The sequence below is a fragment of the Phyllostomus hastatus genome, unplaced genomic scaffold (genome assembly GCF_019186645.2).
Source record: "Phyllostomus hastatus isolate PE091 unplaced genomic scaffold, TTU_PhHast_1.1 phas_scaffold_755, whole genome shotgun sequence".
In the NCBI taxonomy this organism is placed as follows: Eukaryota; Metazoa; Chordata; class Mammalia; order Chiroptera; family Phyllostomidae; genus Phyllostomus; species Phyllostomus hastatus.
Genome location: NW_025334039.1, coordinates 4,638,320 through 4,659,529, shown reverse-complemented (window position 1 = coordinate 4,659,529; position 21,210 = coordinate 4,638,320). Strand labels below are relative to the sequence as shown.

General features: G+C 44.3%; 1 protein-coding gene across 4 annotated transcripts in view; it reads right to left on the bottom strand.

The window, feature by feature from the left end:
* Positions 1-17,034: 17,034 nt before the first annotated feature.
* The window catches only part of SLC41A2 (solute carrier family 41 member 2), an 88,825-nt gene continuing 84,649 nt past the window's right edge, over positions 17,035-21,210 (bottom strand). For all 4 annotated transcript variants that reach the window (XM_045826570.1, XM_045826574.1, XM_045826573.1 and 1 more), the window contains one exon: positions 17,035-20,245. In XM_045826570.1, the coding sequence (XP_045682526.1) occupies positions 20,060-20,245 (186 nt within the window). In that variant the 3' untranslated portion in view covers positions 17,035-20,059. The remainder of the gene's footprint in view (positions 20,246-21,210) is intronic.

Genomic DNA, 21,210 nt, shown 5'->3' with positions numbered 1-21,210 from the left:
GAAAACACAAAAGGGAACAATATCCAAACCACAGAGGCGCAAGGGTGGCTTGGGATCACTATGGAGTTGGACGCCGTTATCTTCACATCTGCTTCTGGCAGGTTGGATGCAGCAATGCACTTGGCCTCACTGGTGAGAATGAGTAGTGACAGAGCACGCTGGAGATGAGCCTCCTTCTGCTGGGCCCCGGGCACGTGCAGACCCTTGTCTGGGTCACAGTAGGTCTGAGCTGCGTCACCGGGAGTGGATCACTCGGGGCCTGGGCAGGGACCTCTGACACAGCCAGCAGTTAGCTGGCCAACATTATTAAGTAAATCCCCACCAGCCTTAGTGTATCCACTCATTCCACATGCCTTTAACTGAGACATTGAGAAATATCAAAGTGAATGCATAACAGTAGTGTCCTCAAACTGGTCATGGATTATAGGATGGTAATAGTAAGGGCATATAGCTCAGTATCTCAGGCGGAAATCATGCTTAGACAATAACACATTACTGCTGATGTTCTCCATCCTATGACTGACTCTTACTGCTTACCTCCCTGTGTGGGACGAAGCCTTTTTCAATAGACACATCACTCAGGATCCCAGAGAAATGACCTCCGGAGAAATGCCCAATTGTCCTAATTATTCGAAACTGAAACCCATTAGTCAGCAAATGAAACCCGTGCATGGTCTTATTCTTGAACATAAGCTGTTAAATTAATTAAGCGAGGAGGCCATTAGACAGAAGTGGCTTTAACACGTTGACAGCCTGCAGAAGCAAACCCACCCATAAGCCTCTAAATGCCGCAAGGTTACAAAATCAGAATGCCGAGGACAGCCCATCGCAACCCGCTGGTTAGGCTTCCAGCTCTAGCCAGTTACGTAATTTCCCTTCTCTGCTTCCACACCTTCTCTGCGTCAGTCTTTCCCCGGACGCCTGTGGGCAGAGCACCCCGAACCCCTTCCGGTTTGGCGCTGCTCAATTCGAATGGTTGTTGCTCAGAGAAACTCGGGAAAGTTTTGATGTGCCTCGGTTTATCTTTTAGCAAAGCGTACAGCCAGGAATCTCCAAATATTTGGGAAACTCATCCAAAGCAAAAGAAAAGCACACAAAGCAAGGAGGAAAAAATGAATTCTGAGGAACTAGAGAAGATTATAACAAATAAATAAAAACACCAGGTGGATGGAGCTGGTGTCTTCCAAGACGTAAGAGGAGACCTTGCATTCATAGAGGAAATGCCAAGGATAAGGGACACATGGTAAATAAGAAGAGCCCTTGGAAATTACAAACAGGATAGCCAAAATAAGTGAAGGACAGGGAGATAAAGAAACCTCACAGAAAGAAGTAAAAAAAAATTACAAAGATAGAAAACAAGAAAGACGAGAGAGGCGGAGAAGCCACCCAGGAGGTACAATTTCCAACTAATAGGAATTCCAGGGAGATGAAATGGTGAGCAGGAAATTCTCAAATAATAGTGGACATTTTCCCGGAAAAAAAGGAGGGATTCTGTGTCTTGAGCACAATGAATAAAAAGAAAAAACAAACTCACCCCAAGGGACATATCATTATAAAATGTTTAGTAAACAAAAGGTTCTAGTGAAAGAAGACAACGGCAAGTGGAAAAATAAAACTGCCACATCGTAAGGACGGCAAGAAATGGAAATTGCAGTGCAAAGGTTCAAGGCCATGTGCCGAGCAAGTGCACGTACCCCCTCTTGTTCCTGTTGGAAGAGTGAATGGGGCATCAAGGACAGTTCCCAATTTTTGACCTCAGCACGTGGAAGGAGAGGGTAGCCATTTCCTAAGATGGGAAAGACTATGAGAGGAGAAACATAATTTGGGGAAGTCAAATTTGTGACACCTGTGTTAGTTAGCTCTTGCTGCATAACAGATTATGCCAGAACCTAGTGGCTGAACAACACCAAGTCTCTACTATCTCCCAGACTCTGTGAGTCAGAAATCAGGGGCCGTTTGGCTGGGTGCCTCTGGCTCAGGCTGCCTCCTGAGGCTGCCGTGGGGCGGCCTAGGGCAACGCTGGCACCCGGAGCAACAGTCTCACTGGACAGCTCAGCTGAGACGGAGGAGATCTGCTCCCGTGGTCCTCGGCAGGCCTCAGTTTCCCACCACGTCAGCCTCTGGATGGGGCCGACTTATGACATCCCAGCGGTTGGCGTTCCCCAGGGTGAACGATCCTGGAGAGAGTGAGCACCTCTACTGAAGTGACATCCCATCACGTCTGCCGTGTCCTGTCCACTGGAGGCGAGTCAGCACGCCCGGCCTGCCCCCACTCCGGGAAGGAAGATCACGCAAGGACATGAATACCCACAGGCGGGGTTCACCGGATGTCCATGTGGCCAGGTCATGTGGGCAGTTTGCACAAAATTTGGGGGATGAACCCAGCTAGAAAATCATCTTTAGGAAAGTACACTTATTATTGGATGCTGGGCACCTTAGACAATCTTGGGAAGGGCTGGAGGAATCGGCGCCGGGCTGAGTCTCCAGGATGATGGCCCAGAACCATCCTGCAGAACCAGGCTGCCCAGGGATCCGCTGTGGGCCCCGCGGCTGCAGGTCCCAGAGAGAGGTGGCCTCTGCCTCCCCGGGGCAGAGGAGATGCGGGTGTGCCAGCAGCTTCCTCGAGCGATCACGTCGGAATCAAAGTTCCCAAAGGAGCTTAGTCCACGTCCTCGTTACACCAAGGTGGCAAATGTGACCTTTTAAAGTGTCTGCTATGGGAGTGTGGAATTAATGTCATGGGAAAATATAAAGAGAGTGTTTGAAAGATGTGAGGCATCTGTAAAGGACTGTTTTTTTCATCACATTCTAGAAGGATCCAAGATAATTTAGCAGAAGCTGGAGATCCTAAAACAAATTTCACTAAAAGCCACCAAGAGATATGGAGATATATCCATTAACAACTCCAAGGTGTTAATTAAAAGAATAAGAAACAGTTTGTGATAGACATATGAACACAGGAATTAAGAATGCAATAAATTAGGTGGAAGAAATAGATGAGAAAAATCTCCCAGAATATAGAACAATACGAAGAAATGAAAAAAAAAAACGAGAAAAAAAGATAAGAAACACAGCACCTCAACCTGAAAGGGCCCACATTTAACTAAGACATCCAAGAAAAAGAAAAGAGAGAAAATGAAAGGCATGAAATTATTATTTTTTATTTTATTTATTTTTAGAGAGAAGGGAAGAGAGAGAGGAAGAGAGGGCAAGAAACCTTGATGTGAGAGAGAAACATCAATTGGTTGCCTCTCGTAAGCTCCCCAACCGGGGACCAAACCCGCAACCCAGGCATGTGCCCTGACCACAAATTGAACCTGCGACCCTTCGCCGTGAGAGACAACACCCACCAACTGAGCCACATGGGTCAGGGCATGAAATTATTATTTTTTTAATTTTTAAAATTCCCAAAACTAAAGGAAAAATACTTGAAAGGGTCTTCTAAGTACCAATTCCATTGAGTGAAAAAGGCCCACATAGAGATAGCATTATGAAATCTCAAAACACCCAAGATAAATATAAAGATGATGATAATGATGAAATTATTTTTTTTAAAAAAGCTGGTATTTTATGGGGCTTACTGTGTGCAAGTAGACATTTCAGTCACTTTATCTATATTAACTCAGTCTTCACAATAGCCTACGGCTTAGCTGCAATTACATCACTTCCGTTTTTCAGACTCAAACACCGAGGAGTGTGCCCCTGGATACACAGCCGGCAGGCGGCAGAGCTGGGGTTCAGATCCGCAGGCTGGCTCTGTACTCCTGACCACGACCTTATTTCCTAGCGACACTGAATTCCAGAAGGCAGCCGAGAAGTGCCTCCAACGTTCTGCAGGAAAATGATTTGGAATGTAGAACTACCCAAAATGCGAATCCAGCACGGAGGGGGGAGTATAATACATTTCAGACAGGCAAGAACTCAGTTATGTAAAAGCCCATTTTCAGATACGCAAACACCTTTGCACTTTATCTGGAAAAGTACCTTAAGGACCTCCTATGCCAAAAGGAAAAACAAATCGAAGAAAGACAACAACATGAGCTCCAAGGACAGTGAAACTATTGAAGAACGTAACAAAGAGTAATCCCAGAATAACGTCTATGCAAATGAGCCTAGAAAGTCAGCACGGATAGGTGTGCTCAAAATGTGGTAAACAGCTGGAAGATATTAGTGATAGGGAAAATTTTTTCCTTATCAAAAAGAAAGAAGATACTTTTAAAATACCGGGGCGGGGGACTGTACAAGAGTATTGATTAATTCCAAAAGCAAAACAAGCTAACCATGACACAACTCAGAGTATCTGATGGACTTGAAGGGAAGGGCACTGATTTGACCTTGACTTTGAATCTCCCCTCCGCTGGCATGAGTTTGAGTGGCCCCGTCATAGGGCATTTCCTTTTGGTGCATCGGGTCAACCTGCCCGGGTTCTTCATGAACACTGTTTCTGGAAACAGCTTTCCGTTGGGGTAAACTTGACAAAATAACAACACAGGACTTGGGAAGGAGAGAGGGAGAAGCAGAAGAACAGTCAGGGGTGCAAATTTTCTCATCTTTCATGTCTTTTCTGTTGGTCGGGAATATTGGTTGGATTTCGGTCAACATCTAACAATGAAGGATCCAGAAAGAGAAGTCGAAGCGTATTACTTATAGTTATAAAAGTATCCAAAATAAGAGCCAGGTATTAAATAATATAACCAACAAAAAAAATAATATAACCAACAGGATGAGGAGGAAGGTGTCGGAAAAGGAGATGGTGCGAATTAAGTCCTGCATTTTCCGTGTTGGTCATTAGCAAGGATAGCTTCAGACTAAGAAACCATGAGACAGAGGGATGAGCCGGTGCAGCCGGGCCTCGTTCTATTGTGTTTCACCGGATCACGCCTCAGGGGCGTTGTTGACAAATGGAAGGCGAGGCTCTCCACCAGAAAAAAGCTTATCACTTGCTTTGCCGTGGCAGCCTGGAGGTGCGCCCACAGTGTCTCCCCGGTGTGCCTGCAGTTAGCCATGAAAGGACCTAGAGACAGAAATTAGTCAGACAGGCTTGCCTACGAGCAATGGGGAGCAAGGCTTTATCTTCACGGTGTTTGAATTTGAATCTCCAGATGCATCTTGATTTTTTTAAGATTTTATTTATTTATTTTTAGAGAGGGAAGGGAGGGAGGGAGAGAGAGAGAGAAACATTAATGTGCGGTTGCTGGGGGCTGTGGCCTGCAACCCAGGCATGTGCCCTGACTGGGAATCGAACCTGCAACACTTTGGTTCGAACCCGCACTCAATCCACTGAGCTACGCCAGCCAGGCCTCCAGATGCATCTTGAAAGAGCCCGGAAAGGGTGATGCTCCACCCAGAATGCTCGGGAAACTGGGGACCACCGCCCCGCAGCATCGCCAGCCCTGGCCGTCTGGCTTCAGTACTTCTCCCGGTAGAAAACTCAGTTTCGGGAGGCAGATGTTTCAGTCTGGAGGCAACTCATCTTCTTCCTCTTGTACCGAGACAGGTAAGACGTCTGTGTCTCGGCCAGCCTGGGGACAAGGTCTGGAGGGAGACTGCAGGTGGACTCTGATGCACAACCTGGGAACTTTTCAAGAATGCAGAAGGTCAAGCCTCACCCCAAGCCTGCTGAACCCGAATCTTCACTGGAACACCCCACCCCCACGATTTACATGCCTGTCGATGTTCACCGGGTTCCTAAGGCATCGTTGGTAACCTGGCCGCACTTTAGAATCAGGCCTGGAGAGCTGTCAAAACATTTGGATGCCCGGGCCCCAGCTCGAAGCAGTGAAGCCAGAATCTCTGCATGCAGAACCAGGCAGCAGCCTTCTGCGAAAGCTTCCAGGTGCTTCTACAGTCAGCTCGGGTGGAAAACCTTTGCACAAAAAGGTCAGCCTGATCAGATTTCAGGAAAGACTTCCCCGGACTGCCTTCCTTGCAGACTGACATGGTCGTCCCTGCTCTGTGCGTGGGCTTACCTACTTCTGGCTCCCCTTTTCCCCCTAAATGACTCTCTGGCCAGTGATTGACAGGAGTCAAGCCTGGAGGGAAATAAGAAGTGAGCTCAGCTGGTCCAGTGGGCCATGAGGAGGCCAGCCCTGACCCAGCCATTGCAATGTGCGTCGACGTGGCTCGAGGGACAGGGAGAATGATGAAGGACCTTGGCGGTGGGCAGAAGAGTCCATTTAATGTGATGGGGGAAAAGAGGACTGTTGAGGACTGGAGGGAGGCAGGGAGGGGTACGATGCGATGTGAGGAGATTTAAGATACGTTTGATAAGCCGAATCTATCTGAAAACGCATATTTAACCACTGAAAACCAAACATGGAAATGATGACACTTGGGGCCTTCTTCTCAGAAAACTACGGACCAAGGTGCTTCCCATACAAATCCGCTCTGGAGCCAATAATGAAACCCAGTAAAGGCTTGCTAATTACACTCTCTAATGAATTGTGAGACTGCCTAATTCACAGCCCAGAGATTTGTATAGTCAATAACTCTGTTAAACAGCCTCAATTACTTACATATGGTGTCTCGCTTTGGTGTTAATTGTATCCATTAACCCACACAGAATAGTTTTAAAATCCTGCAGGATGCTTAATGTGCTGATTCCTCTGAGGCCACTAACCACATTTTCCTTTGCCCTGAAATTACTCAGCCTTCTGGGTAAATAACAAAGAAGCCTAAATTTCTTCCTCATGTGAAATGCTTTATAATATCTTTGAACTAAACCTCAAAATCAACCCTACCCATGTTTCTTCTGCATCACAAGGGTGACTGATAGACATGTGCTAAAGAAAAGGGAATAGGGGCCCTGACCGGATAGCTCAGTTGGTTAGAGCGTGGCCTACATACGCCGAGGTTGCAGGTTCAATCCCCAGTCTAGGGCACGTACAGACATCAACCAATGAATGTACAAATGAGTGGGACAACAAATCAATGTTTCTCTCTCTAAAAGTAATTTATAAGGGGAATAGGCTTTCACCCTTCATGATCCCCTTAAAGGACCCTTGTCATTTAAACTAGTAGTTTCAGGAGCCAAGATATCCTCTTGCTTAGTCATATCCATTTAAGGCACTAAATGAGCCCAACGCGTTCCTAAGTTTAACCCTTTACTTCTGTGGGCACCTATTGCTAACACACTTGAGGGCACCATCTTACTCTCCGGTGGTGCCTGTCAATGAATGTGGTTGATATGGTTGAATCCAAAGGACGACACGCTCCAATACTTTGATCAGAAGTAGCACGTCACATTAGTGACTGGAGTCGTGTTTAATCTATTTCATTGCACACCAGGGCTTAAGTAGATTCTGTGGTGTGTGATACCCAACAGAACAAGCTACAATACGCTTTTGCCCAGTCGATGTCTAATAGAGGTTTCTGAAGCCTGCAAATGCGATGAAGAGCTCCTGTCCTGTGTGCTCCTGGGCACTTCAAACAGACCGTATCCCTTGCTCGGCTTAAAAAGATGCGGGAAATCCTTACATCACCATCCTGTGATGGTGCCGACCAACTCCGTGTTAGCACTAAAGAGAGGGCGGGCAGGTGGGAGCCTGGGCGATGAGCAGACAACTTCTGTCGCAACCACTAGAGCGCAGTGAATACTTCAACAGCAAATTTCACTTGAGGACCCCACTTAGAACACGTACTTCTGGAAGGCTAGGCTTCCAGTTTCTTGTAGGGTGTATAGCTTTAAAACATACAACAATAATAATACATGTTCACTGGAAGAAATTTGAGAAATATGGAGAAGCATGAAGAAACAGAAAAACCATCTAAAATCTCACCATTAGATAAACAATGTTTTTATTATTTTTATTTATTTATTTTTAGAGACGGGAAGGGAGGGAGAGGAAGAGAGGGAGAGAAACATCTATGTGTGGTTGCCTCTTGAGCGCCCCCTACTGGGGACCTGGCTGGCAATCCAGCCATGTGCCCTGACTGGGAATCGGATCGGCGATCCTTTGCTTTGCAGACCATTGCTCAATCCACTGAGCCACACCAGCCAGGGCAACAATGTTATTATTTTGGTGTGTTTCCTTCCAACCTTTTGAAAATGCATAGTTATACATCACACCTATTTCTTATCTTCCTCCAGCTCAAAGTCACTGCGAGTCCTGCGGTAGGCCCCTTCTCATTTCTGTCCCCAGAGCACGTCTGAGTTAGGCTTAGGGAAGAGGAAAGCTGGGCCTTTATTTAATCCTCCCCTTGCAAGTGTTCAGCAGTCCACTGTGAGGGGGCTGCCATGGTTCACTCAAGGCAGGACAGGAGGCCGGCATCCCCAGCGACCCTTTCTCTGAACCGGATATATGCCCCTTCCAAAGGAGGTCGGAAGCCCTTTAATGAATGATTCGATGGCTGTTACAAAGTCCTGCTGAACTGGGTGGGGGATGGGAGCTGATTAGCTGTATCCCCGGCCTTCTGCAGGAGGGCCATGTGGTGGCCAGCCCACAGATGACTCAATTAGTACAGTCTCAGCATCAGTGGGTTGTTAGAGGTTTTTTTTTTTTTTAGGTGCTCAGGTGACTTGAATTTGGGGCAGTGAGAAACACTGCTAGGTCTTCTGGGCTGTGCCACACGGGCCTCACTTACACCTGAATTCTTCCCACTTTCTCCCTTCTCTTCTTGGTCTCCCCAACCTGCTCCTTTCCCCTGGAGCACACTGCCACTGGTCCCCGTAGACATAACCAGCTCACTAAGCCCTCCTCCCGGGTTGCAAATTTCACAGCCTGTGTACTCCCTGCAGGTGGGTCGCAGTTTCTGTTGTCTCCAGCAGGGGCAGCAGTGAGCCCAGGTCTCAGTGACCACTGCCTGTCTGGTGGGGGTTGAGATGGAGACCATGGGGGTAAGGATAAAGTTCAGTTCTGATGCTGTTTGCCTAAAATGAGATCTGAAATTATAAACCTGACCGTGGTGAGGATTCTTTCCCTTTCTGAGGCATGCACTCCTCCTCACCCGAGTTGTATTTGTCTCTTTGCATCAATTTACCGGGAAAATTGGTAAACCCAAGTGGCTTCTTTTTTCTCCCTCATCCCTGGGTGGGGGTGGTGGAAGGCAATCCACAATAAGATCAAACTATATATATCCTGATTTTTTCACTTTACTGTGAGAATTTCCCCATGCCATCAAATGTTTTTGAAAAATATGACTATACATTGATGATATGTATTTTTGCAAATTACATGCCCTCATTTTTTAAAACCATCCCTCTATTTGTTGGACATTTTGTTGGTTTACAATTTTACTATTATCAATAGCTGCTATGAAAAAACTGCTATGAATTACCTCATATGTAAATCTCTGACCCACTCACAAAATTATTTACTATGAGCTACAAGGACCTGGTTTCATCCTTGAACCCTCCTCAGTGCTGAGAGAAGTAGGTTCACGTGTGGCACTTCATACAAACTCATGAACTTCACTCATGGTTTAGGTCAGCTTTCACTGGGGGCTACAAAACTGTCTCTTTACTATTAAGCTACGTGACGTCACTAGATCATGCCAAATCCAATCAGCTTCGGTCATGAGCTGTTCACTCCATAATGAAGCACCTCCTATGTTATTATATTCAATTTCTGAGATGCTATCAACAGAGACCATGAAGGTACTAGAGAATCAAGACACTTATAATAATTTTTTTAAAAACACTTCACAATGAATGTATCATGCATATTTATTCACAGCTACAGCAACGAACTCTCCTATTCAAATGATGTCAAGAAGAACTATTTAACAAATCGTAGGCACTACCAGGTATAAACTACCTTCCTGGTGCTCCTGGCGCTGGTGTACGCCCATCAGATGAAAACCACAGCACCAAGTGCAGATCTGATGATGGTCAGGTGCAAACGGCATACTCTTGCAGGCACGTGCACACACACAGGTGTGCACACACACATTTATTCTACATGCAGTGGTATGCCTCAATAACTGATCATCAAAATCAACTGTTTTGAGTCAAGATAAGTAGACCGCCCAACAGAGGAAACCTAGATCCCAAGGACACCTGACTACTGACCTGGGGGTGGAAAAACTTCTGGAAATCGTCTTTAAAAGGTTTGGTTTTACCCATGTGGGACTTTACTCTCTGCCCAGCCCTGGGCCCAGAGTTGCTTCTGGAATACAACTTACCCGAGTTAGATCGAATCCCTTTACTTTTCACTCCCAGGAGGAGTTCAGGAGCTGTTCCTAGTCTCTGTCTGACTGACAGAAACTCTCATTTTGATATGAAGGGAAGAGGGTTTCGGCCACATTCAATCTAAGTTATCTTACTTCCTAAACAATCTAGAGGCAGCTGGGGAGTTCACATTAAAAAAAAATCATCCAAGTGATTTTTATGCATATTCCATGTGCTAGAAGTGATGGAGTTCTTTCTCTTATTATCTTTTTGTTATATAACTTTGCAATTTTTACTTCTGAAAGTGCCCGGTTGAGGTATTGCATGAAGTATAAGGCAAAGGTTGTTTTCTGCTCTGTTCTTAGCAGTTGATTTTCAGGCCACCTCCCCTGTGATGCGCAGATTGGCTTGGTGTGCATCCCAGAGGTGACAGTCATTCCCTCTGCCTACCTCCCTTTGTTAGAGGAAGGAATGGTCTAGTTACCATGTGTCCCTGCCCTTACGTGGCCTCAGCTGATTGGATGTCAGACCTGACATAAGTCTATTAGATTTTCTGCCTGGAGGAGTTGGTTGGCTAGCTCTCTGGTTTTTCTTTCTTAGTTCCCCAAATAGCTTCAAGGATGTCAGCCTTCTGGGTAATACCTTCCTTTAATATCCAAATATAACACCATGAGTGCTGTGATGGAGACGAATGCATGCGTTCAACCCAGCTACATTTCCTCTGTCTCTCCTTGGGCACACAGCAAGACCACGTTTCCCAGCCTGCCTTGCGGTTGAGGTGAAGCCATGGGTAGAAGTGATGTGATGTAAGCCATTTCCACACCTGGTCCTTAAAAAAGCACAAATCTCCAGCCTTCTCTTCTCTTCTGCGGTGACATTGCAGGGCACGTGTTCAAGGTGGTGCGGCTCTAAGGACATACACGGGTGTGGAGGGCCGACCGCACGCATGCTGTGTCATTTTATATGAAGAACTTGAGCATCCACCCACTCGTGTCAGCTTTTGGTAGGGCTTTAAAGACATTCCTCTGTTTATCTATCATTTCTCTGGGCTTGGGGAGAGGGGATGAGATGTCAGTATTGGCCATTCTGCCACCTTGAAACCGGTTTGCTCTCTAAAATGTGGAAGCAAGAGAGCCATTTCTTCATTTGCTTTCTCCTCAGTAGCAGTTTTTCCTTCCTGTTCCCAGCCCAACACCCCTTGCAAGAACAGTGTGTATGAACCAGCAATTTAGTTTTCCAAAGCTCGGTTATATCCAGGCAGGTTTCCCGAATATAAAAGCAATTTTTTTTCTTCCTCTGGCTTCTCAAAAATCCTTTGATCTTGCAGTTTAAAGAGAACCTACCAAATGACTCTACTGAAGACCACACTTCTTGCTTAAATGTTAGCGGTCTACATAATATCAGTCGCATATTAATATCAATCATGAATATCTGGGTTCAGAAGGATGGACAGTGTGTGCGTACTGCCTGGCCTTGATGCTATGCCCTTCGAGGAGGGGCCCTCCTGCCCTTGAGTGGGCATCTCTGCCCAATTGTTCTCTGAACCCCGCAGGAAAGAAACCTCTGATTGCTTTTCTCACAGATACATCAAAGTCCATAGTTTTTGATGCTACAGTTATTATTTTAATCTTGCAGAAATAGGTTTTTTGCAGGGATGAAAGCAGAAAAACTAACACTTGTTGAGTACATACATCCCTCTTGCCTGTTATTTTGTTTGATGTACTTTATCTCATTTAATTTTCCCAGCCACCATATGAGGTCAGGATTACTGCCTCCACCTTCTAAGTGGGAAATTGGAGCCTTGGAGATGAAATGACCTGCCCAAGCCAGGGCTGCTCAGGCAGGGGCAGGGGCAGGATTCAAACCCAAGACATGGATTCAAACCCAAGGGCAACACCCATGTCTTTAGAACCCATCCCTCTGAGCACTGGATACATTTCATCAAAAACATTGTGGGAAAGGGGTTCTCGTGATAATTACTATTCATCCAGTTTTTATAATGTACATGGCTTATCCCTAGCCACAGAATATCTTTCCTCATCTGCAAGAATAAAAAGGAGGTTCACATTTTTAAAATACATTAAGTGATCATTACTAAGCAGAACAAGGTCATTTTTTGAAGTGCCTGAATATTGGTCAAATGCTAATTACAGCTGCAAATCTATGGTCTAGAAAGGTAACAATTGTACAGCAATTTTAAAATAAACATAAAAGTAACATGTTTATTGTTGAAAATTTGGACAATACAGAAGAGTTAAAAAAAAGAAAAAGAAAAAAGATCTAGAATCACATCCAGAGGGAAAAAATATTTAACGTCTTTTAAGGATTATAAAAAGTGGAATTATTTCGTATACCATTTTGTACAGAGAGCTTTTCACACATTTTCAAGAATCTTTTCTAATGCAACAAAGGACTTTTAAAATATGAATTCACTGACTGCGTAATGTGATATTATACACACGTACTACATTTCATCTTGCTTTTGTGCTTTCAGCTGGTGCTCTCATGAAAAATTTCAAACTGAAAATTGCTACAATGTCTATCCTGATGATTACCTGAAAGCAGATTTCTAGAAGTGGTATCAGTAGGTCAAACAATATATATTTCAAGTACAAGTTCGCCATCATTTTTGGAATTAGTAATATCACATGGTTCAAAAATCAGAATGACCCACAAGCCCACACTGACCCGCTTCCCCGCACCTTACTGCTGCTCCTTGACGCCTCTGGGTAACTTTTTTTTTTTTTTTTCAGTTTCTGGGTTTTCCCTCCAGTGTTTCTTTCTCAAATGCTTATCCTTATTTCCCTCATTGTTACCAAAAGGGAGAATATTTCACCCTCCGTTCCCACTTGCATTACGTTCTTAGGTGTGAATGAACAAGAGTTCCTTCCGCCAGGCCCTGCAGTCGTTGTCTGACCTTCTGCTTCTACCAGCGCAGCTCTAACGAATAACGCTGACCTACGTCATTACGTCGGGGCTGGAGGCTTGTGCAGTACGGAGGTTCCAAAAAGTTGGACGCGGGTGTGCAGCGTTCCGGGCAAATATTCTTTACCGGGTGCTTGACCTCATCAGCAATTTGATTTTAAAATATTTTACCAAATTATTGGACCCATGTGAGTTAGAGGGATTGATCGATGAAGATTTAATAGACTCAGTAGAAAATAGGAACTTCACGAGTTTGTGGATTGTCCGATAAACGCAGACAAAGATTCTTCCCAGGGTGCAGGCACGATCTTTCCATGTTATTGTCCGCTGTGCCACTCCCGGCTAACGTCTTCCACTGTTAGGATAAAGTTAGCAAAACTGTGATTACTTGCCACGCTCCGGCTCTTCAGAACCTGTTTGTATTGAAACAGTATAGATTTTCTGGCCTCTGCAGTTCCCTAGCACCGTTTAGTTAACACTGTTTATACCCTTACTCATGTAGCTCCCTCATCCACATTGCCTGCCCCCCACGGTGGATCCTGGCTTCCAGTGACTTTCTCAGAGGTCGTCTACTGTGCTTTGTTACGGGAGCCGAAAATGCTAATCTTACCCAAATGCATGTAGGGAAATGTGAGGGTAATTCTTCTGATCATGTTGACTTTACTGTTTGGAATTTTATAGTGTAAATACACAATCATACAACCCAATCTTCTACTGAACTTCTGAGCTGTGGTCACTGCATTTCTAGGTGTGACCTCTCTGTGATGGCTGCACCCTGACAAGCATTCCAACCTTAGCCAGGCTCCTGAAACTCACCCTAGGTCCGACTGTGCACTTCCTTACAAAATCCACTCATAGCAAGTACCCTTCTAAGTCTGTTTAACTAGAGCACCCCCCACCCTTGAGTCTGATCACCCTTGATATCTGACCGTCTTCCCCATCATCCACCCCCAAGCCACGTCTGATCACCCTGGACCGTCTTTAGCCAAGAATCCCATTAGGTCCCTTTAGCCAAAATCGCCTTTATCTCTGATGTTTCCTCACAGTAATTTTCCATCCACTTGCCCCTACCCTGGTACTTGGCTATACTCCCCACTGGCCTATGCCGTGTTGGAGCTGAGTCCACGTGTCTCCCCCACTGCAAAATCCCACTGCTGTGGCCTCTGTACCTATTGTGGTGGTTCTGAATAAAGTCCACCTTACCATCTTTGATGAACGTCCTTGAAAATTTTTTTCCTTTAACAACCCCTGCCTACCACACACTGTCACCAGTGGGGAGGTCAGGTAGGGGCCCAGAAGCAAAGGGAGAAGAATGGTCCTGCCCATATAATGAGTGGCTGTTCCTTATCCAATGCAGTTTAAGACTTACCTGGGAGAGCATGACATCACCCTATCAACTGGAGGGAAGAGAGGATGCCAACTGGAAGGGCCAATCACAGAGCAGGGGTCTTGAAACCGTCAGAAGAGAGAGGTGTGGCCATCCCCAAAGGGCTGCCTGGCACGTGGCACAGAACCTGCAAGAGGGTGGGGAAACCTTCCTGGGTGCAACTGATGGGGAGGGGTGCACAGAGGACAGGATGCCTGCCACCCCCACACTCAAGGCGAGAGACAGTACCACAGTCAGAATGCTGACCATGGAGGGTGGGGGCTGGAGTCCAAGGGTTAGCCGTGGACTGTCAGTGGCCCAGACATCTGAACTCATCCTGTGTCTGGCGTGAGTCACTCCAAATCCACGTGGCGGCACCATTCTGGAAACCTGTTATCATTCTCGCCAGAGAAAATGATCGGCTTACCACGTTGCCTTCTTGGAACCGGGGCTGGCTGTAAGAGTCCAGGGACTACCCTGTAGGCAGGAATCTGACTTCCCGGGGGCATCTGGTTGACCCCACACAGGGTGACCCATAAGGGGAGACGCAGGGACTGGGCTCAGCCTCAGCTTGGTTGGCCCCGGGCACTGGATGGTGATTTACAAAACTCTAAGGCAATTGCTTTTTGCAGATGGAGTCCATACAGGATCAGTTTCAGGTTGGGGCAGCCTGGATGGCACTGCCGATCCTGGCTCGTCCCAGGTACCCATGGAAGACAGAATAAAATTTGAAGAATTCATTCTAAAGCAGGGATGTGTGACATTTTTTGTGTGCAATGGGCCAGATTGCAAATATTGTACTTCAGGCTTTGCAGCCTATACGGTCTCTTCCACAGCTACCTCGTTCTATCAAATGGGCATAGCTGGACCCAGATGAAGCCGCATTTACAGAAACAGGCAGTGACCTGGATCTGACCCCCGGCTGAACCCCAGCCACTGCATGTGGCAGAGGGCCTGGGGCAAAGGCTTTCCTTGGGTCCAACGGTGGCCCTAGTGGGACTACAGTATCAAATGACAAATGCCATCTATAATTTTGGTAGGAATGGCCAGATTCCCCTCCACAGAGCTTTTCTTATGCTACATTTATCATTTACCACCAGCAATTGTGTCTGTCTCCCTACAGCCTTGCCCAGTTTGATCTGATTTTGAATTTTTGTGATTTTGATCGCGAGCAATGTTTATCTCAGTGTGATTTTCATTAGCATTTCTTTCCGTTTGAGTAATACTGAGCATCTATTTTTTTTATGAACCATCTGTCTTTGGCTATTTTATTATTTTGTCGTTGGTCTTTTTCTTCCTGTTTTATGTTATGTTCTTCACATGCTGAGGAGATTAGCCCCTAGCGTGCGTGCTCTGCAGGTGCTGGATCGCGTCGTCTGCGTGTGTCAGTGAGGTCGCAGTGGTTGATAGTGTTTGGAACTGTAACTCTGGAACTCGGGTGAGGGGCCTACATTGGAGAACTCGGTTTGGGAATAATCGTACAGACGGCACTTGAAACAATGACATGGGTTATATCACCAAAGGAGAACAAGTAGAGAAGAGGTGACAAAAAAATGAGTGGGGCAAAAAACTGTGGTACATTTCCACAATGGAATTCTATGCAGCAGAAAGAAAGAAGGAGCTCCTACCCTTCGTGACAGCACGGATGGAGCTGGAGAGCATTATGCTAAGTGAACTAAGCCAGGCGGTGAAAGACAAACCATATGATCTCACCTATAAATGGAAGCTAATCAACAAAACAAGCAAGCAAAATAGAACCAGAGACATTGAAATAAAGAACAAACAGACAGTAACCAGAGGGGAGGGGGGAGGGAGATAATGGGGGAAAGAAGGGAAAGGGTCGTCAAGAAAACATGTATAAGGGACCCATGGGCAAAGCCAAAGGGGGTAGGATTGAGGGTGGGAGAAAGTGGTGGTAGAAAAATGGAGACAACTGTACTTAAACAACAATAAAAATGATTTTAAAAAACCTGAGCTGTAGCGCATTCCAACATTTGTCGATTGAAGAGGGACCACCAGCAGGCAGAGAAGGGGCTTCCAGGAGTGCAGAAAATAAAAGCAAAAGCCAGATGTTTGGGGAAGCCAAAAGGAGAAAGCCTTTCAAGGAGGAGGGAGACCGCGGAAACCTTTAAGAGACCAGATAAGATGAGAATCCTTATTGAGAACTGATCACCGGATTTGGCCATGTGGAGACTGCCACTGACCTTGACAGGGATACTCTCAGTCGAGTGGCAGGGGTGAAAGCCTGATCTCCCAGACAGCAAAGAGATCAGAGGAATATAGGCTGCGGGACGGCTAAGGGTTAACTGATGTCTGAGGTTGTGAATGCAAAGATCTCTCTGAGCAGCCACGGGTTCTTCACCTTGTTATCCAGCCGAGCTGTCCGGTAAGTACGAAGGAGGTGGTGGAGGGCGTGTGGATTGATGGACCCAGGAATCTAAGCTGAAAAGTGAGAAGAGTGCTTAGAACAGTGAATGGGTGGTAAAGCAATGGAGTGGAGGTCTAGTATAATAATCAGTCAGAGCCAATGTATTATTCTCATCGATGCAACACATACACGGACCACCCCAGTCTCTCCTGGGTTCCACACAGGCTGCCTGTCCGTGCGGCTTATCAAAAAGTACATACAACAAGGCTGGGTAAACATTGCTTCAATTTTATTCTCATTTGCGTTTACAACAGTTCAAGGATGAAAGATGCCCATTATAAATGGGTAGACCACACCACAGATCCACAACAAGAAAGCCCCAATACTGACTTTTAAGAATGTACTTCCTCTGGCTACATCACTGATGGTCTATGATGTGGAATTTTGGATGTCTTTGAGAGGACACATTACTCTAAGTTCCCATTTTATCATGATCTAAGAAGCTTTATTTTTTTAAAGAAAAAAAAATGGTTGATGGCCAAGAATGAAAACTATGTTTTTGAAAAATTATCTATGGGGTAAAGTGTCTGGTAGGTTAGTGAAGGAAGAAGTTTGGAAAGCAGGAGTTTTTATATTGTATAAAAATAAATGCTGTGAATTTACATTATTTGAGACTGATAAGAAATGGTTTTTGTGGGTAAATAAAAGAAGTCATCTATCATTTGCACACTTATATAAAGGTTTTCAAAAAAACAATTACCATTTTTGAGAGGAAGCTACATCCCTTTTATAAAATTAACTCAGTTAATCAATGACCGATTTTTCCATGTCTTTCTTTTTTCTATTACATGAGTTTTAGACATTTCATTGCTGTAACCACAACTGGGTAGCAAAATGGAAAGGAGCTAGAACTCAAATCAATCACCCTAATTATTTTTCAGCATCTACAGAAAATGGCCAGATCTGGGAAGGTGGGTGGCAATGAAATGTTCTATGAAATAAGGCATTGTTCGTTATTCTAACGTATTCATTTATCCGTGTTCTCGTGGGCCTTATGAACGTGAGTAATTCACAGTTGGCTATACTTAGCATCAAGATATAGTAAATGGGGTTCCTCCCTGTCTGAAATCTGCAAGCAGTGGCAATGCTCTCCTTTACTTTAGACAATCCTGTTTCTCCCGCTGCTCTCTCGTAATGAGTTACCTACTCCCGGTGCGTCTGCAGGGTCACAGAAAGAGATCCCGTGTAGGAGATTGGAGACAGGGTCTTTAGCCACAATTTGGCTACTTTGCAGCTGTGCAACCTGTAAAATGTAACTTCTCTGAGTTTGTTTCCTTTGCTATAATGTAGAGAAAGAAATATCTACTGACCTATTTCACAGGTGCTGTGGTGCGTACTAAATAATACCGTGTATCTGAATGTGTTTTAGAGTACGTAACACACTGGACTAAAGTGGTTGATAAATGCTTTGAGAAAATGTGGTTTGCAAGGAAAAAAAATGTGGTCTGCTGTGCACTATTTTATGTTAAAAATCAAATAGAAATCATTGGGAAATAGAAATGTTTATGAATCATACAGCCCAAGTGTAAACGAGCAATTTACAAATTTTTTACAATAAAATAAAATAAATTATTTATGGATTTTTTAAATAAAAAAAATCTTTGCAGATAAATATTCATCAGTGTAACTTAATCATTCTTTCTTTTATAAGAATGTTCACTATGTGACATTATAATTCTCCAAAGGAGAAATTCTACAATTCATTCAGCTCTCTGCCTTAGAAGCTTCATTATAAGGCAGAAGAATGGAATAATTAAAGTTTTAAAATAAGCAAAAATATATAACTCTAAACCACAGTCCCCTTATTGTGGAGAGTTCACCAGGAAGACTTCCCCCAGCGTGTGTATAAACGACCTACTGTTTATATCACATCAACACAGACTCACAACGTCAGCCATGATGGCCGAAGTTAAGGTGCATTTTTCTTCCCTTATCGATTACATTATTACATATCTGATGGTCTTAAGAGATTCCACTGAATTTTTAAAAAATGAACTATATAAAAATGCTCACCTATTGAATAACAAGGAGGTTGGTCAAGTATTTGGAATATAGATCAGAGTTTTAGAAAAATATTTGAGACATAGCAGTGTATAGGGTCGTAGAACGAGGCCTGAGCAAACAGAGGGTGTGTACGGACGTGAGCGGCCGACCAACTTCTCTTACAAGATGGGACGCCCAGAAGTCTCAACAGACTTCTTTAGAGCAAATGAATCACTTGCCCATTCTAAAATGTGTGCTAACGAAATGGTATAGTTGTTTTTAATGAAAGAAAACTATTATAATGTAGGTAAGAAATACTAAATTCTGGGCAGTAACCAGATTTTTGGACCAAATGACAAAAGTATATAAAAAAATGTGTTTAAGAATATGTATATAATGCTAATATTCTAATAGCACTATGATCCTTGCTATCAACAGGCCAAGATTCAGTTCTCCACCAAAAGCATCTGTCTCTGTCCCACACACAATGTTTCACACATTTTGTCTCTACAGATGCTGTTTGAGTTACCTTCTGGTTTTGACATTCTTCCAACAAATCAATGATCAGAAATGACCGGCTGTTTTCATTAAAGATTGCTCAAGGTCATTCTGTGTTTCAAGGGCAGCCTGCCAAGAACTCGCAAAGGTGAAATTAAATTAGCATCGGCACAGGGATATCCACAGAAGCAGGTAAAAGTGAATTTATCTTACACTCAGCAGAACATATTTAGGTCACGTTAGGAGCAAGTAATTGGCAAATTTATCCTCAGCTGGTAGAGGTGGGTATAGTTAAAACTATTAAAAGCGTGGTTGGGCCCCTTTCATTTTATGGGATGCTTCGTGGTACCACACATCTGTGAGACAGGAAAGTCTAAACTAGAACTCTCCTCTAAACTGGCACTGTCAGTGAAACAATAATCAAGTCCATTTCTGCTATGTCTGTGGTTTTAAAATTATTCATTGTAAACATCCTATATTCTTTCCTACTTACTTAATTTCAGAGCTTGAGCTTATATCTATGTCTATGTGAAATTACCATTTATTCTATGAAAAGCAGCATAAATACTGTTCATTCTGGTTTCAACACAAAGTCCTTTTAAAAACATTAAGGCCATGTAATTGAATCAGGGCCAGCTAAAGCGGACCCTGGCAGAAGTCAAGCTACTAATTTAAGATTTTTGAGAAAGAGCCATTGGTGGTCCTCTCGTGTTTTCCTTCTTGGTAACTTGAGCGCGATCTGTAGGATACATCAGTCTCCAACATCTCCATCGCGATCTCCGATGAGCCAGAGAAAATGAAAACTTAAGGCTAACAGCGCTGTCCCAAGCAGATCGCCCAGCGCCGTCAGGTAGGGGATGGAGAAACTATCCGGGTCCTTCCCTTTCCTCCAGAAGTGATGGACCATCCAGTCGGCAATCCACAGCAAGGTGAACACCTGCAAGAGAACACCAGGGGTCACTCCTGTCGCCCGGATATCCCCGGCCTGGCACACACGGTCGAAAGTCTGAACTGCTGCTTTCTGAGAGTTCACGGCAGGTGCCTAAGAATCGCGCTTGAAAATAAGAAACATTTAATTGGCAGAAAGATTTTCTTTTCCCAAGAGAAATATTTCCATCAGCCTTGTACATACATTGTCTCATTTTCTTCTAGCCTCCCGATAACCACAATCATCCTCATATTTAATAATATTGCACAATTGCCAAACCGCTATCACGTTTCAACGTCTGTCCATGAGAATCCTATGAGAAGGAAGAAGATGCAGGTGGCAGGATATAAAAATTAAAATTAGGAATCTTTTATCACTTGAGATGCAAGGATATCAGTTGACATAAAGATGGAGAACTGACCACTCATTTACTAATTATAGGGCCATTCGTGGCTTGCTGAGGAAAATTTCAGTGCCACGTAAGAACAATAAACACAAGGTAAGTGCACTGAGAAAGGACATATCTATACAGACACAGACACAGAAAGAGTCAAAATATTCTAAAGTGAGATTCAAATACTAAGGCAATATGTGTAAGCATTTTCTAGGATATCAGGAATAGTATAAAGACCTTTGTGATGCTTTGAGTTTGGGGATCAGACAAAATATTTTTTTGACCCATCTAGAGTAAGAGAATCATCTAAGTTTCAAACTCCTGAAGAACTAAAAGGGATCTGGGGTGAGAGATGTTAACGTTCAGTTGTTCCGGACAAGCTGGCAAGGACAGTATAGTGATCGAGAGCACTTTCCTACCACTTACTAGCTGACTGTTACTTAACCTTTCTATTTGTCCGAATCAACATTAGTGATACTGATAGTACCCACCTCGTGAAAATGTCGTAAGGAGTAAATAGACTCAATAATTTAGTGCCTGGTACACAACTACCCACAGTGTCTGCTATTAGCAGATTTTA